General features: G+C 37.9%; 1 protein-coding gene across 4 annotated transcripts in view; it reads right to left on the minus strand.

Moving 5' to 3' along the window:
* The window catches only part of KIAA1210 (KIAA1210 ortholog), a 354136-nt gene that overhangs the window by 233290 nt on the left and 102935 nt on the right, over nucleotides 1-17911 (minus strand). For 2 of the 4 annotated variants that reach the window (XM_053699176.1, XM_053699172.1), the window contains exon 1: nucleotides 9508-9676. The exons of 1 other annotated variant lie outside the window; for it this stretch is intronic. In XM_053699176.1, coding sequence (XP_053555151.1) covers nucleotides 9508-9542 — 35 coding nt within the window. In that variant the 5' untranslated portion in view covers nucleotides 9543-9676. Of the gene's footprint in view, nucleotides 1-9507; nucleotides 9677-17911 lie in introns of those variants that run through there. One more of the 4 variants, XM_053699175.1, reaches the window with a different exon arrangement.

Consider the following 17911-nt stretch of genomic DNA (forward strand, 5'->3'; position numbering starts at 1 on the left):
CAGAGAACACATTTATTTTTTTTTCCCAATAAAAAACATTGACCTGCTACTGCCTGCACTGATATCATGTGATGCTTCACTAGTGTTTCTGACTACAGGGGTTAGTGTGTGTGTGTGTGTGTGTGTGTGTGTGTGTGTGTGTGTGTGTGTGTGTGTGTGTGTGTGTGTGTGTGTGTGTGTGTGTGTGTGTATGTATGTATGTATGCGACTGTGTGTATTTATGCATGTATGTGTGTATATGTTTGTGGTCACTTTATAAAGTACTAGGGCTGGTAGGGTCAGACCAGCTATCTCACCGGCAGATTACAGGCTGTGTTACTAACTCACTATATACAGTACTGGTGGGTTAAACAGTGTCACTATATACAGTGATAGGGGGTCAGACCATCTCACTGACTATGGGCACAGGGTACCTCCTTTTGCAGACATGTAATCTTATTCAAAGATATATATTTGAAAAAGTATGAAAAAGCTTGGTGTCCCAGTGAACAAGGTATCCGGTTGGTACCAAAACATTTGGGGAATAAGCCTTCTTAATGCAACTTTAATAAAAGTGACGTTTTGTTATAATAAACAAAGCGGTGAGTGCAGTGTCTATTCTGGAGTGAAATTGATATATTATTTTACCCATCACCCCGGTATGCGGAGATTGGATTGGATATGAGAGACAGAAAGAGAAAAAGAGAGTGAGTGAGTGAGTGAGTGAGTGAGTGAGTGAGAAAGAGAGAGTGTGTGTGTGTGTGTGTGTGAGTGAGAAAGAGAGAGTGTGTGTGTGAGAGAGAGAGAGAGAGAGAGAGAGAGAGTGAGTGAGTGAAACAGAGTGAGTGTGTGTGTGCGCGCTCACGCAAGAGAGTGAGAGTATATATGTGTATGTGTGTATATATATATATATATATATATATACACACATATACATATACACACATACACACACATACACTGTATGTATATATATATATATATATATATATATATATATATATATATATATATATATATATATATATATATATATATATATATATATATATAATTTTAGTGTGTATGTACTTTTAAATACATTCTGAGATTTCCAATTGCAAGCAACAGACACATTGCCAACAACTCTTCTCTCCTGTGTTACAACTGCCCCCTGGTAGCTACATAAACACACAGTCATTTCCAGGACACATGAAACTGGCCAGATTTCCTGGATCAGGATTTCTTAGCTGGAATGAAACATACCACTGGATAACAGAGAGCAGCATTACCAAGTTCATTCCACAATTACCAGAGGAAATTAAAAAATGTGCTTTACATCCAAATGCAGCTGCAATCTACATACTAAAAACTGAAAGAAAGAAGAAAAAAAAAAAAAAAAAAAGCTAATGGTAATATTCTTAACAGAGAGATTGTTAATTTATGTATCTGATTTTTTTATTTTGATGTTGTCGGACATCTCAGAACTGCTTGACTTTTGGAATTTAAACCTCTTGCTCAGCTCTCTTAACGGTTTCTCACTGTCTCTCACAGTCATGAGCATGGTATTGTAATGTAGGTAGGTGTCTCACAACCAGAACCTGCATAGTTAGATAAACCAATCTCAAACTAAAATTTTCTTTTCTAGAATTCTTTGAGGGCCCGTGCAATACTAAAACGGCTGCTTATGCTTAGACAATCTTGCCAGAGTAGAGAGCTTTAGATTATAGGGTATTTAGGGAGGATCCCTTTAGGGACAAAATGACCAATTATCTTAAAAAGCCTCCTAAATGATAAACATAAGGATGGGCTGTCATCTTTGCCAGTAATATACCATTCACATTTTGTTTAAGCATTTCTTTCCACTGCTCTGTTCAACAGAAAGACAACAGTTTGTGGTTTCTTCTTGCGAAAACAATGGACCAGATTATAAGTGGAGCGCTATTTAACGCTCCCACCTCGAGCGTTAACTGTGCTAGAAGCTTTTTGCGCTCCTATAACAAGTTGAAAGTAAAAAAGCTATCACACACTAACCCGATGAGCGTAAAAAGCTGAACTTACAATATCGTGTGTGCGATAACCTATTCCACCATTGAAGTTAATGGAGCAAAAAAAAGTGGAAAAAACCAACACCCTACTTGTGCGCAAGCATATTCTCAAGTGAGCCCTTATAACTTTTTTTGTGCATTATAATTTTTTTAATAATGTTTATCAGATAGTGTTCTTATGAGTGTAATTGTGCTTTGTAACATATTTTTGATGTGTTTTCTGACACTTTTTTGTTAACCGGAGCTCTGAGGTTATGCTAACCTGACGAGTATTAACTTCAATTGCGCTCAAGTGGTTGCGTTTGCTTTTAGCTTGGAATACAAGCGGAAACACCCGTGATAAACCCCTTTTTGCTTGTCCGTAACTGTTAATGCGCCCAATGCGCCTCTAACCTTTCCTATAACAAGTATCACCATAAGAATACAATTTAATTACCCCTAGAGGTGAGAGGAAATTCTATTGATTGCAAAAATATTTTGAAAATCAGGGATGATTTTTCCTCGTCTTTGGTTTTAGGGCTGAACTTAAAGGGACAGTAAACACCAAAAATGTTATTGTTTAAAAAGATAGATAATCCCTTTATTTACCATTCCCCAGTATTGCATAAACAACACTGTTATAGAAATTTTTACCTCTGTGATTACCTTGTATCTAAGCCTCTGCAGACTGCCTCCTTATCTCAGTGCTTTTGACAGACTTGCATTTCAGGCAATTAGTGCTGACTCTTAAATAACTTCACGTGCATGAGCACAATGTTATTTATATGAAGAACTAACGCCCTCTAGTTGTGAAAAACTGTCAAATGTATTCAGGTAAGAGGAGGCCTTCAAGGGCTTAGAAATTAGCATATGAGTATACCTAGGTTTAGCTTTCAACTAAGAATAACAAGAGAACAAAGCAATAATAAAGTAAATGAGAAAGTTGTTTAAAATTACATGCCCGATCTGAATAATAAAAGTTTAATTTGGACTTTACTATTTATTTAAAACTATGAGAAGATACATTTTTCCCTGCAGCACAATTGAAAAGCAAACTTAGTTAAAGGGACATCATGCCCAATTTTTTCATGATTTAGATAGAGCATGCAATTAAGCAACTTTCTAATTTACCGTAGTTCTATTATCAAATTTTCTTCATTATCTTTTATATCTTTTGTTGAAAAGCAAAGACTTAAGCTGAGGAGCATGCTTATGTTTGGAGCACTATTTGGCAGCAGATTTGCAAGAGCATTAGATGGCAGCACTATAGTATTGCTCCAGACACCTACTTAGGTACACCTTCAGCAAAGGCTACCATGGAAATTAAGCAAATTTGCTAACAGAAGTAAATTAAAAACATTTTAAAATTGTACGCTCTGTCTGTAGGACAAGGTTCCTGAAACCTGCCCACCTACCTTTGTGGCAAACAGGCAGACGTACCAATGCACCAACACTTATTTGTGCCCCCCACCCCCAGCTGTCAGATAACCGTTGCTTCTTACAATGAGGAACGCAGGCTCAGCACTGCAAGGGCTCGAAAGCAGCATTTTTAAACAGTTCACAAGTACACTCCTTTTATAATTATGTATCTAGAAATAATATTGGAGTAAACAATATTGTCTCAAAAAGTATCACAGTGCATAAGATGCTATTATGTAATAATAAAGGAATCTCATCCAGTAGTGGTGGAGCGTGCTAGATACAATAATAAGTATAATAATATATACAAAAAAATATAAGCATCACCAAAGCACCCTCAAAAATAGGTTTTAAACACACATCAATGTTATTAATTGTGACCTTTAAATTCTGTACTTCTGTAGTATTCACAGTAAATGTTTGGCACTGTTATTTTTTGTATTTATTTTGGTTGTATCAATGTTGTTCCTTGGGCTTGATGACCTATGACGCAGGTACTTCCTTTTATTCTCTTTGGTATTTATTCTTTTTATCTTAAAATGGATATGAAACCCCAAAAATATTATTTCATGATTCAGATAGAGCATATATTTTTCAACAAGTTTAAATTAGACATCAATAATCAATTTGCTTCATTGTCTTGGTATATTTTGTTGAAGGAGCAGCAATTCACTACTGGGAGCTAGCTGAACACATCAGTACGCCAATGACAAGAGGCATATATGTTCAGCAACCAATCAGCAGATAGCTCACAGTATTGCATTGCGGCTCCTGAGCTAACCTAGGCATTCTTGTCAACAAAAGGACACCAAGAGGACTAAGGAAATTAGTAGAAGTAATCTGAAAAGTTGTTTAAAATGATATGCGCTATCTGAATCATGAAGGAAACATTTTGAGTTCAAGTCCCTTTTAAATTAAGTGGTAATGGGGATTTGAATAGTTGAAAACTGGGTCTCCTTTATTCACTCCTGGATATCTCTCATGGATACTTACCTGGCTTTTTCTTACTGCTGACAAAAACTGAAAATCTTAAAGGGACACTGAACCCAAATTTTTTCTTTCGTGATTCAGATAGAGCATGCAATTTTAAGCAACTTTCTAATTTACTCCTATTATCAAATTTTCTTCATTCTCTTGGTATGTTTATTTGAAAAGCAAGAATGTAAGTTTAGATGCCGGCCCATTTTTGGTGAACAACCTGGGTTGTCCTTGCTGATTGGACAGAACCAATAAACAAGTGCTATCCATGGTTCTGAACCAACAATTTGCTGGCTCCATAGCTTAGATGCCTTCTTTTTCAAATAAAGATAGCAAGAAAACGAAGAAAAATTGATAATAGAAGTAAATTAGAAAGTTGTTTAAAACTGGATGCTTTATCTGATTTATGAAAGAAAAAATTTGGGTTTAGTGTCCCTTTAATGGAAATGTTGGACTCTCATAATGACACAAGTTAATATTGTTATGTTTATTGAATTGTTATTTATAAAACATATCTTGGATCCTGTAATTTATGTGTTGTGTTTCTCATCTTGCATAGAGGAGATACACAAAATATGCCTTGCATAGCATTTGTACGTTCCTTCTGTTTTGTACTGTTTAAATGGTTGATATGTGCTTAATAAAAATTATTATTTCCACTAAAACTGAACAAAAGGATTTTTTACAAGGAACACCTTATTGCCAGAACTCTGGAGCATTTTCTTTTTGAATTGCATGTGCACCTGGCTGCTTTCATGTTCTACTTCATAGCAGATATTAAGATGGAAGATTTACTTTTATGGTTGTTGTTTTTTTTTAAAGACAATGGTGTCAATTTATCAAGCTCCATACGGAGCTTGATGCCCCTGAAGGCTCGCCGGAAACAGAAGTTATGAAGCAGCGTTCTAAAGACCACTGCTCCATAACCTGTTTCCGCCTGCTCTGAGGCGGTGGACAGAAATCAACCCGATCGAATACGATCGGGTTGATTGACACCCCCTGCTAGCAGCCAATTGGCCGTGAATCTGCAGGGGGCGGTATTGCGCTAGCAGTTCACAAGATCTGCTGGTGCAATGATAAATGCCGACAGTGTATGCTGTCGGCATTTATCGATGTGCGGCGGACACGATACGCTACATCCTATTATGTCCGCTTGCACATTAATAAATTAAGAAAATGCAGCTTTCAGATTTAACAAATATTTTATAATCCCTCTCCAGCAACAAAGTTGTGGTAGCTGTCAACAAGTGAGAACAAATAGAAAGCATACAACTGATACTTTAGTTATCTTAGTTTATTTAGCTCTTACTAAACATTTTATTTTCAGACAAAAATAATTTGAAGATGCTTACATTATCTCTATATGTGAACTTTAGGAAAACTTTTAGTACAATATACCTTTAAGAAACAATCATTTCAAAAGAATAAAAACTAAGGAATGTTTTACCACTCTTTTTTTCTTACACAGTATTAGAAGGCGATGATGCACTCAGGCAAGCAGCTGATAAGAGGTCATTGTATTTAACACAGCTGCAAGAACACCCTTTCAAATGGGCTAGTTTCTCTCTTCCAACCCTACTGGGAAATAGCTGTCTGCTGCTAGCTCTCGTTTACTTGGCTTCTATATAGCCAATATTGTAGTACTGACATTTGCAGTATAGCTATCAATAGGCAAAAACAGCTATTTCACATAACAAAATAAAACTAAAGAATTTAATAAACTACATTAGGTAAAAATGGATCACTAAGAAGGTATTATAGGGGAGAAAGTTTAGGCAGAATGTCCCTTTGGGGTAGATTTATCAAGTGTCGGGCAGACATGATCCACTGTAGCAGATCATGTCCGCCTGACATCGCTAATTGCCGACAGCATACGCTTGTGCAATACCGCCACCTGCACAATCGCAGCCAATCGGCCACTAGCAGGAGGTGGCGGATAAGTTAGGGAGCAGCGATCTTACGACTGCTACTTCTTAACTTTTGTTTCCATGGCTCAGAACCAGCTGCATTCGCAGCTACATAAATCTACCCCTTTGACTGTATCTGCTTGCAGTAACCGGTAGCAGTGCAATGTCACCTCTTATGACAAGCTTACTAATAAAGTTTTGCTCTGACATTTTCTTGGACTTTTGCACAATACATGATATTTACTGCCACAATAGATTCATAACCCAGTTTGTTAGCATACTCAGTATGGCCAATGCCATGAACAAGCATTGTACTCTACAGGTACAAACGTATTCCTGCCCCCTGACAAGCTATACACATTTATACTACAAATATTGCATTTAGCTTACAGGTTTTCATATACAATAAAGAACATTTCTTACTTGAAATACAAAAATATTTTTATTTTATTTTTTAAAAGTCAGTATCAGAACAAACTGGTAACATGGAAAAAGCCACTGTCTCATGGACAGATCACTGCTGCTGATTGTCTCAGAGTGCAACAATCTGTTCTTCATAATCTCCATTTTTTTTTTATAAAGGAATGTTTTAATTCTTTCACTTGAGGAGTAATGAAGTTATCCATATAATACCCTACAGACACTGCTAGGATCTGTTCCAAATTATCTGACTGCAGATGTTTCCTGCTAACATTTTTTAGTCAGTTATATGCCAACTACATATGAAGGTGTGCAAACCAGTTCAATATTTCTAACACTGTTTAAGTTAGCAACTTAACTTCAACTCTAAAAGCACATTATGAAAAGAAAGGAAAATTATATATTTACTTTTGTTCATTCCTCCAAAATGTATATTAAAAAATAAACTGTCTAACAACCATATTGCTCTGCACCGTTAAACAGTAAAGATCATACATTTGCAGTGTTGCAAAAGGACTGAAAAATGTTAATGAAAGAATAATATTGGGAGAGGCAACATAAAGGGACATAAGTGAATATTAAACATTCAAAATTCAGATCGCGCGTACAAGGTTATTCTATTTACTTTTTTCTCTTGGTATCCTTTGTTGAAATGTAGCTAATTTTCATGACAGCATATTGAGAAAGGCTCATGAGCATGCACATGACTTGAGCACTATATGAATAATATTGTTACAAACACAGCCGCCATACAATACCTACCTCTGTATTCTATCAGGGAAAGGCTCTACATATCAACCAAGGATACAGATTAATAACCAGAATTCAATATTTATTTTAATTGGAAGATTTACCTAATCATGAAAGTTTCATTTTGACTTCCAAGTCACTTAAAAATGAAACCCAAATGTTTTTTTACACAATTCATATAGAGCATGCAATTTTAAACAACTTTCCAATTTATTTATATTATCAATTTTGCTTCAATCTTTTGGTATTCCATTGTTGAAAGAACACCAATGCACTACTGGAAGCTAGCTGAAGACATCAAAAAGCCAATAATAAGAGGCATATGCGCAGCCTCCAATCAGCATCTAGCTCCCAGCTTCTGAGCGTACCTAGGTATGCTTTTCAACAAATGATACCAAAAGATCTAATCAAATTAGATAATAGAAGCAAACTGGAAAGTTGTTGAAAATTGTATGCTCTATTTGAATCATGAAGAAAACATGTTGGGCTTGATGTCCCTTTAAATAAAATTTCAGCTAATCAGATTGGTGGAGCAATTAACAGATTTAGGAGATTTGAAAATTGAAGAATGATGCGTTATTACAGGCCTGTACCTGAAAGGTTTACGCATTTTAAAAAGGACTTTAAACACCTTTTGTGTAATAACGTATGCCTGTCCCACACTCCTGCAAATACTCCAAGGTAGCTTTCAAAATGCTGCAAACCAAATAGCTGGTTTAGGCATTTTGCAGTCCTAAGTTACAGAGTTTGCTAATTGGCCTCTCTAGCGAGCGTGGGACAAGCACTTTAGTTATTATTATTATTAATTTTACACAAAAGCATGTTTCATGTCCCTTTAACTAAATATATTGCGCAGCCATAAACAGTGAAGCTAAACATTCCAAATGACACGAGGCCACAGATAACAGACTCTTGCTCAACAAACTGTTAGCAACTCGCTGTCCCCTCCTGTGCTAAATGCCAACAGCTTCCCAGTAGAGTAAACTCAAAACCACAACAAAACTTTTTGAATGCGCATCTGACTGAAAGAGAGCTCAAACAAAAGGAAAAAAAACCTTATCACAAGTGTAGCCTTTTTCTTGAGAATTACCCTGAAGAAGTATTGCTCTCACATTATAAGGCACACACATAAAATGTGAGTTAACCAAAATATTAAAAAAAGCGGTCTCCAGTGGGTGTACAGTTGTTGATGAATGCAAATGTCCTACTCTTCACATACAGGTATCCAAAAAAAAGTTCAAATTAAAAGTTTTCCCACTACTGTATTGTAAAATATATTACATTATATTTTTGTATCAGTGTTGTGGTGCTAAAAAAGGTTTTGCTGTCACTAGGGATTGAGTTTGGTATTAACATACACTTTATATCAACTTCAATATAAATGTAAACAGCTTTATGCGTAAAAATATTATAACAAGTATAAACAGTACATACTATATGGGTTTAATAAACATGTTTTAAGTTGATTGTCCCTTTATGGATCTCATAGTGATCTGAACTAATGAAATTGAACCTGATTAACTTACCTGTGCTTAAGCAGAATGCCTTTTACACCCTCCCCTATTTTGGTCATGAAGGACCCAAGTTGGTCAGGCATACTTGGAGATTAAGCTAATTAATTAACCAATAGGTTTAAGCAATACAAGCCAGCTACAATATAAACAGCATTCTCATGAGCCAGATTAACACAAATCAATAACAATATGTTTCCTTTCTCTGTCCAGCATCAATTTACTGCAGATTCCTTTACAAAACTATTAAGCAGATACATCACAATATTGTGCCCCGCTTAAGAGATACAAGCTCTCTATATATCACTTAATAAACAAAACATTTCTGTACAGTTAAACTATTTCATATCTATATAAAGCAGCAACTGATAATAAAACGGTTATTACAACTTAAAAGAAAAAAAAAAAAAAAAAGAAGAAATGTACTTTACTGGGGTTGACGTAGTTATAACAAACATCAGACTTTTTTTCTTTTACTTTGTAAAGCAGAGACCAAGAAAGAGTCAGTAAAGGAACAAAAGAACCTGATTCACTTACTTTTTACCTTTCAGACAACTATATAATGCAGACATTGTCTTGGTGAGTTTGGAGCCAGTTTATTGCATGACTTCCCTGAAGTCTCCTGTGCTTTGGCAGAGAGGGATAATCCTCAGGATCGTACCTTGTAAATGCCCACACATACAGCACATAGAATATGGACACATAGTTAGAGGCCAGCCCATGAACTCTCTAACTGGAGAGAGGCTGTGCTAATTCCATAAATGGCTAAACACAGAAACCTCCCTCTTTTTTTCCATCCTACTTTCCCGTCCTCTCTGTGCAATGAAAACAGCATCCTATGTGCAGCTTACCAGAAACTGCTTGACAGACTTGCTTCAGGCTAAGCAATCGCTGGCAATTAGAGAGAGGGCAATCTGCAAGGGAGTGTTCTACACAGACAGATGTGGGAACACTGCTGACACATTTGAACATCCAATACAAACACAATCACTTTGTAAATGTTTTTATTTTTTTAAAGTAATAAACAATAAATTTAAATTAGATGATCATTTTTCCAAAAAAATAATTTAATTTCACAAAACATAAGTATTTTTTATAATAAATAATTATATGCATAGGTATATAGACAACCACATACATACACAGTACACACAAAGTTTAAATGGACAATAAAGTAAAAATGTAACTTTCATGGTTCTGACAAAGCATGTAGTTTTGAGATACTTTTAAATGTACTTCTTTTATCAAAATTTACCTCTATTTGTATCCTTTGTTGAAAAACATACCTAGGTAGGCTCAGGAGCAGCAATAGATTATGCACTACTGAGAGCTAGCTGGTGATTGGAGGGTACACACAGATGACTCTTATCATTGGCTCATGAAATGTGTTTAGTTAACATCCAGTAGTGCATTGCTGCTCTGGTACCAACTTTAAAAAGGGACATTGTACACTAGATTTTTCTTTGCATAAATATTTTGTAGATGATCCATTTATATAGCCCATCTGGTGGTGTGTTTGTAACAATGTATAGTTTTTCTTATTTTTCAATAACATTGTGCTGATTTCAGACTCCTAACCAAGCCCCACTGTGTCAGATGTATACTTGTGTTTATAGACTATTGCTGGCTTCTGTTTATGTTATCTGTCTTTTCATATGCAGGGAGGGTGTCATAGCCTAAGCTCATCAACAGTGCTAAACTGTATAAAAGGTTTTATACTGGATTTTTAGATATGCAGTATTGGTGCATATTCTTTTATATATTCGTAGTCTATTACTTACAGTTAGATGAAAATTGGTGTATACTGTCCCTTTAATCCCTCTGCAGGTGTTAAACACATAGTTACATGCGGGCAATAATAAAATATTGTAATTTTGTGGGCACCCTCAGTGATAGGAATGTTTGAAGTAAATTGCTTGAGTATTTTTTGAGATATTAATTGTTAAAAAAATGCACTTTTTAATGTGAAGGGATAGGGAAAAAAAGCAAAACAATTGCACCGATCTTTATAAAATTTTACATATAAATAGATTTGTTTTGTTTGGTAAAACAAAGAAACAGACAGTGGTTTCTAAGGTGTAAGTTTAAAGGGACATGAAACCCACAGTTTTTCATTCATTATTCAGATAGATCGTACAATTTTATACAGCTTTCAGATTTATTTCTATTATTAAATTTGCTTCATTCCCTTTGTATCCTTTGTTGAATGAGCAGTAATGCACTACTGGGAGCTAGATAAGCATATATGATGAGCCAATGAAAAGTGGCATATATGTGCAGCCACCAATCAGCAGCTATCTCCCAGTAGTGTAGTACTGCTCCTAAACCTACCTAGGTATGCCTTTCAACAAAGGATACCAAGGGAAGGAAGAAAGTTAGATAATTTAATTCAATTGGAAAGTTGTTTAATTGTATGCTCTATTTGAATCATGAAAGAGATACTTTGGGTTTCATGTACCTTTAAAAGTGCTTCATTATGATGTAGATGCAAAAAGCTCAAGAAAATGATCAAGACAAAAGCAGACATATGTGGGAGTGCAGTCCCAGAAATTAGGCTGTATGCTGCTAGAGCCTGGAAGGCGATACCTAAATCTATTACTGTTAAAAGTTTTTGTATTTGATTTTTGATCCAATCACTAAAGAGGTGGCTGCTTTCTCATACTTTGAATCTGGTTACATACTACCTGACAAACATTCAATAAGACTATTGTGAGCAAAAGGAAACCAATATCTTCAGATCTGCTGAGTATTTTACACAATTGTCAGGAAGCCTTTGGACCACCTAGCAAGTATGAGAGGAAGAAGCCAGGGATAGGAAATGAGATAAATGATTGGAAGAGTTCGCTATTAGCAAGAAGGAAATAGTCCAAATAGGAACACCAATAAAGTTAAAGGGATGTTACTGGCCACATCTAGAATACCTTGTCTCACATCACATTTTTATGGATTAACAAAAGGGCTTACCGGGTTTTGTTGACATAATTAAATAGTATACAAGTATGGCTTGGTATCAGAAGCATGTTTTATAATAGCTGTATTGTTTGATATTGTCTCCTTGCTCCCATTGACATTAAAACAAACCTAGTGCCATCTCATATTCCTTACAAAGTGTGGAAGAAGTAACAGTAAGTGCCTTTGCACTAACGAATGTGCCTAGTCTATTTTTTTCTATCATAAGGGGCATCATTAATACTTAGATTAATTTGATTCAGGTTATCTTTTTTAGCTTAAATTAAGCTGTGGCATACAATATTTTCAGAAACCTGTTTGTGCTTTTCAAGTGTATGGATGTTAAGTTAGTTTAACAAAAGAATGGAGCCTGTATCCTGGAGGTTCATGGTACAAATTTGCATGTAAGAAAAATATAGACTACCTCAGAAAAGTGTATTTAAAAGGGATACATCAACACTAAATAAATGCTAGATAGAATGATATATTAAAAGTAAAGATTAGCCTAATAATAATATGCAGATGTGGGGATTTTTTAGAATTATATTAGTTGTCTAAGTATTGAAAAAAATAAGTGTAAAGTGGCCATAAACTGCAGAAAACAAGGGACAAAATAAATAATGTAAGTATATTGCAAAAATATTTTTTGCTACAAACAAGTGTTAAAGGGACATAAAACAGTATGAACTAACATACGTTTCTAAATATATAATGCAGCCAAAGTATACCTGCAAAACGGTTTCTGTTTTAACCCCCATTAACTCCTTTAATTCAGGCATAGTTTTGTTTGGAAGGTGCTATCCAGGCCATAGCTTCTGCAGAATGCACTCATGCACGGTAGGGGGCAGAGTCACATGGCACCTGACTAAAGCATTGTATAATGCTGAAACTTTCACAAAGCATGTGACATCCCCATGGAAACGAGCAAGCCTTTTGGCAACAAACAATAGCAGTACCTAGTGTGCCTATTCAACCCCCCCCTTGCTTGCATAAGTAATTATCCTCACATGCACACTTTGTTATATGATATAACAAGGTTTGGAGTAGGACACTGATAAGGGGGTGGAGCAGGCTACACCTGACAACACTAAAGTGTAAGTAATTTTGAAGGTTTTTGGAAATTTTACACTTTTTTCACACACTGTTTTACCTCAGTTGACGCTTTTATAATATGTACATAACTCAATTTTTTATAGCACTTTAATGATCCTTTAAAGAAGTACTGGAGAACATTTTTTATGAAACTGCAGCACATTATCGATGTTGCTTACTAACAAACGTACATCCAAAGTGAAAGACATAATATTGACAGAAACACAAGAGGTTGGAAGCAAATCTGTCATGATATATTTAATGTTCAATTAATAATAAATAAATAGTTTATTTTTAATCAAATGAATAGGGTCAAAAACACACAAAGCAATTATAAAATACATTAATTAATAATAAATAAATAGTTTATTTTTAATCAAATGAATAGGGTCAAAAACACACAAAGCAATTATAAAATACATACACACAGGCATAAATATGCAAATAACTGCTGTGAGCAAAGAACTAACCAGCCTTGGCTATCTTTTTCAAATGAACCAATATATCATCTAATAGCTGGATTTTGATTTCAAAAACAGATTCCAATGAACGTTTCATATACACATGAGGGAGTCTTAAAGAGATAGCAACTTCAAAATTAAAAAACGCATGATTCAGATAGAGCATGTCATTTTAAGACACTTTTAATTTCTATTTTTAAATGTGATTCGTTTTCTTGGTATGCCTTGTGGAATAAAAAACAGAATTTATGTTTACCTGATAAATTACTTTCTCCAACGGTGTGTCCGGTCCACGGCGTCATCCTTACTTGTGGGATATTCTCTTCCCCAACAGGAAATGGCAAAGAGCCCAGCAAAGCTGGTCACATGATCCCTCCTAGGCTCCGCCTACCCCAGTCATTCGACCGACGTTAAGGAGGAATATTTGCATAGGAGAAACCATATGGTACCGTGGTGACTGTAGTTAAAGAAAATAAATTATCAGACCTGATTAAAAAAACCAGGGCGGGCCGTGGACCGGACACACCGTTGGAGAAAGTAATTTATCAGGTAAACATAAATTCTGTTTTCTCCAACATAGGTGTGTCCGGTCCACGGCGTCATCCTTACTTGTGGGAACCAATACCAAAGCTTTAGGACACGGATGAAGGGAGGGAGCAAATCAGGTCACCTAAATGGAAGGCACCACGGCTTGCAAAACCTTTCTCCCAAAAATAGCCTCAGAAGAAGCAAAAGTATCAAACTTGTAAAATTTGGTAAAAGTGTGCAGTGAAGACCAAGTCGCTGCCCTACATATCTGATCAACAGAAGCCTCGTTCTTGAAGGCCCATGTGGAAGCCACAGCCCTAGTGGAATGAGCTGTGATTCTTTCGGGAGGCTGCCGTCCGGCAGTCTCGTAAGCCAATCTGATGATGCTTTTAATCCAAAAAGAGAGAGAGGTAGAAGTTGCTTTTTGACCTCTCCTTTTACCGGAATAAACAACAAACAAGGAAGATGTTTGTCTAAAATCCTTTGTAGCATCTAAATAGAATTTTAGAGCGCGAACAACATCCAAATTGTGCAACAAACGTTCCTTCTTTGAAACTGGTTTCGGACACAGAGAAGGTACGATAATCTCCTGGTTAATGTTTTTGTTAGAAACAACTTTTGGAAGAAAACCAGGTTTAGTACGTAAAACCACCTTATCTGCATGGAACACCAGATAAGGAGGAGAACACTGCAGAGCAGATAATTCTGAAACTCTTCTAGCAGAAGAAATTGCAACTAAAAACAAAACTTTCCAAGATAATAACTTAATATCAACGGAATGCAAGGGTTCAAACGGAACCCCCTGAAGAACTGAAAGAACTAAATTGAGACTCCAAGGAGGAGTCAAAGGTTTGTAAACAGGCTTAATTCTAACCAGAGCCTGAACAAAGGCTTGAACATCTGGCACAGCGGCCAGCTTTTTGTGAAGTAACACAGACAAGGCAGAAATCTGTCCCTTCAGGGAACTTGCAGATAATCCTTTTTCCAATCCTTCTTGAAGGAAGGATAGAATCCTAGGAATCCTAACCTTGTCCCAAGGGAATCCTTTAGATTCACACCAACAGATATATTTTTTCCAAATTTTGTGGTAAATCTTTCTAGTTACAGGCTTTCTGGCCTGAACAAGAGTATCGATAACAGAATCTGAGAATCCTCGCTTCGATAAGATCAAGCGTTCAATCTCCAAGCAGTCAGCTGGAGTGAAACCAGATTCGGATGTTCGAACGGACCCTGAACAAGAAGGTCTCGTCTCAAAGGTAGCTTCCAAGGAGGAGCCGATGACATATTCACCAGATCTGCGTACCAAGTCCTGCGTGGCCACGCAGGAGCTATCAAGATCACCGACGCCCTCTCCTGATTGATCCTGGCTACCAGCCTGGGGATGAGAGGAAACGGCGGGAACACATAAGCTAGTTTGAAGGTCCAAGGTGCTACTAGTGCATCCACTAGAGCCGCCTTGGGATCCCTGGATCTGGACCCGTAGCAAGGAACTTTGAAGTTCTGACGAGAGGCCATCAGATCCATGTCTGGAATGCCCCACAGCTGAGTGACTTGGGCAAAGATTTCCGGATGGAGTTCCCACTCCCCCGGATGCAATGTCTGACGACTCAGAAAATCCGCTTCCCAATTTTCCACTCCTGGGATGTGGATAGCAGACAGGTGGCAGGAGTGAGACTCCGCCCATAGAATGATTTTGGTCACTTCTTCCATCGCCAGGGAACTCCTTGTTCCCCCCTGATGGTTGATGTACGCAACAGTTGTCATGTTGTCTGATTGAAACCGTATGAACTTGGCCCTCGCTAGCTGAGGCCAAGCCTTGAGAGCATTGAATATCGCTCTCAGTTCCAGAATATTTATCGGTAGAAGAGATTCTTGCCGAGACCAAAGACCCTGAGCTTTCAGGGATCCCCAGACCGCGCCCCAGCCCATCAGACTGGCGTCGGTCGTGACAATGACCCACTCTGGTCTGCGGAATGTCATCCCTCGTGACAGGTTGTCCAGGGACAGCCACCAACGGAGTGAGTCTCTGGTCCTCTGATTTACTTGTATCTTCGGAGACAAGTCTGTATAGTCCCCATTCCACTGACTGAGCATGCACAGTTGTAATGGTCTTAGATGAATGCGTGCAAAAGGAACTATGTCCATTGCCGCTACCATCAACCCGATCACTTCCATGCACTGAGCTATGGAAGGAAGAGGAACGGAATGGAGTATCCGACAAGAGTCTAGAAGTTTTGTTTTTCTGGCCTCTGTCAGAAAAATCCTCATTTCTAAGGAGTCTATTATTGTTCCCAAGAAGGGAACCCTTGTTGACGGAGATAGAGAACTCTTTTCCACGTTCACTTTCCATCCGTGAGATCTGAGAAAGGCCAGGACAATGTCCGTGTGAGCCTTTGCTTGAGGAAGGGACGACGCTTGAATCAGAATGTCGTCCAAGTAAGGTACTACAGCAATGCCCCTTGGTCTTAGCACAGCTAGAAGGGACCCTAGTACCTTTGTGAAAATCCTTGGAGCAGTGGCTAATCCGAAAGGAAGCGCCACGAACTGGTAATGTTTGTCCAGGAATGCGAACCTCAGGAACCGATGATGTTCCTTGTGGATAGGAATATGTAGATACGCATCCTTTAAATCCACCGTGGTCATGAATTGACCTTCCTGGATGGAAGGAAGAATAGTTCGAATGGTTTCCATCTTGAACGATGGAACCTTGAGAAACTTGTTTAAGATCTTGAGATCTAAGATTGGTCTGAACGTTCCCTCTATTTTGGGAACTATAAACAGATTGGAGTAGAACCCCATCCCTTGTTCTCTTAATGGAACGGGATGAATCACTCCCATTTTTAACAGGTCTTCTACACAATGTAAGAATGCCTGTCTTTTTATGTGGTCTGAAGACAACTGAGACCTGTGGAACCTCCCCCTTGGGGGAAGTCCCTTGAATTCCAGAAGATAACCTTGGGAGACTATTTCTAGCGCCCAAGGATCCAGAACATCTCTTGCCCAAGCCTGAGCGAAGAGAGAGAGTCTGCCCCCCACCAGATCCGGTCCCGGATCGGGGGCTAACATTTCATGCTGTCTTGGTAGCAGTGGCAGGTTTCTTGGCCTGCTTTCCCTTGTTCCAGCCTTGCATTGGTCTCCAAGCTGGCTTGGCTTGAGAAGTATTACCCTCTTGCTTAGAGGACGTAGCACTTTGGGCTGGTCCGTTTCTACGAAAGGGACGAAAATTAGGTTTATTTTTTGCCTTGAAAGGCCGATCCTGAGGAAGGGCGTGGCCCTTACCCCCAGTGATATCCGAGATAATCTCTTTCAAGTCAGGGCCAAACAGCGTTTTCCCCTTGAAAGGAATGTTAAGTAGCTTGTTCTTGGAAGACGCATCAGCCGACCAAGATTTCAACCAAAGCGCTCTGCGCGCCACAATAGCAACCCCAGAATTCTTAGCCGCTAACCTAGCCAATTGCAAGGTGGCGTCTAGGGTGAAAGAATTAGCCAATTTGAGAGCATTGATTCTGTCCATAATCTCCTCATAAGGAGGAGAATCACTGTCGACCGCCTTTATCAGCTCATCGAACCAGAAACATGCGGCTGTAGCGACAGGGACAATGCATGAAATTGGTTGTAGAAGGTAACCCTGCTGAACAAACATCTTTTTAAGTAAACCTTCTAATTTTTTATCCATAGGATCTTTGAAAGCACAACTATCCTCTATGGGTATAGTGGTGCGTTTGTTTAAAGTGGAAACCGCTCCCTCGACCTTGGGGACTGTCTGCCATAAGTCCTTTCTGGGGTCGACCATAGGAAACAATTTTTTAAATATGGGGGGAGGGACGAAAGGAATACCGGGCCTTTCCCATTCTTTATTAACAATGTCCGCCACCCGCTTGGGTATAGGAAAAGCTTCTGGGAGCCCCGGC

The sequence above is a fragment of the Bombina bombina genome, chromosome 1, assembly GCF_027579735.1.
Source record: "Bombina bombina isolate aBomBom1 chromosome 1, aBomBom1.pri, whole genome shotgun sequence".
Lineage (NCBI taxonomy): Eukaryota > Metazoa > Chordata > Amphibia > Anura > Bombinatoridae > Bombina > Bombina bombina.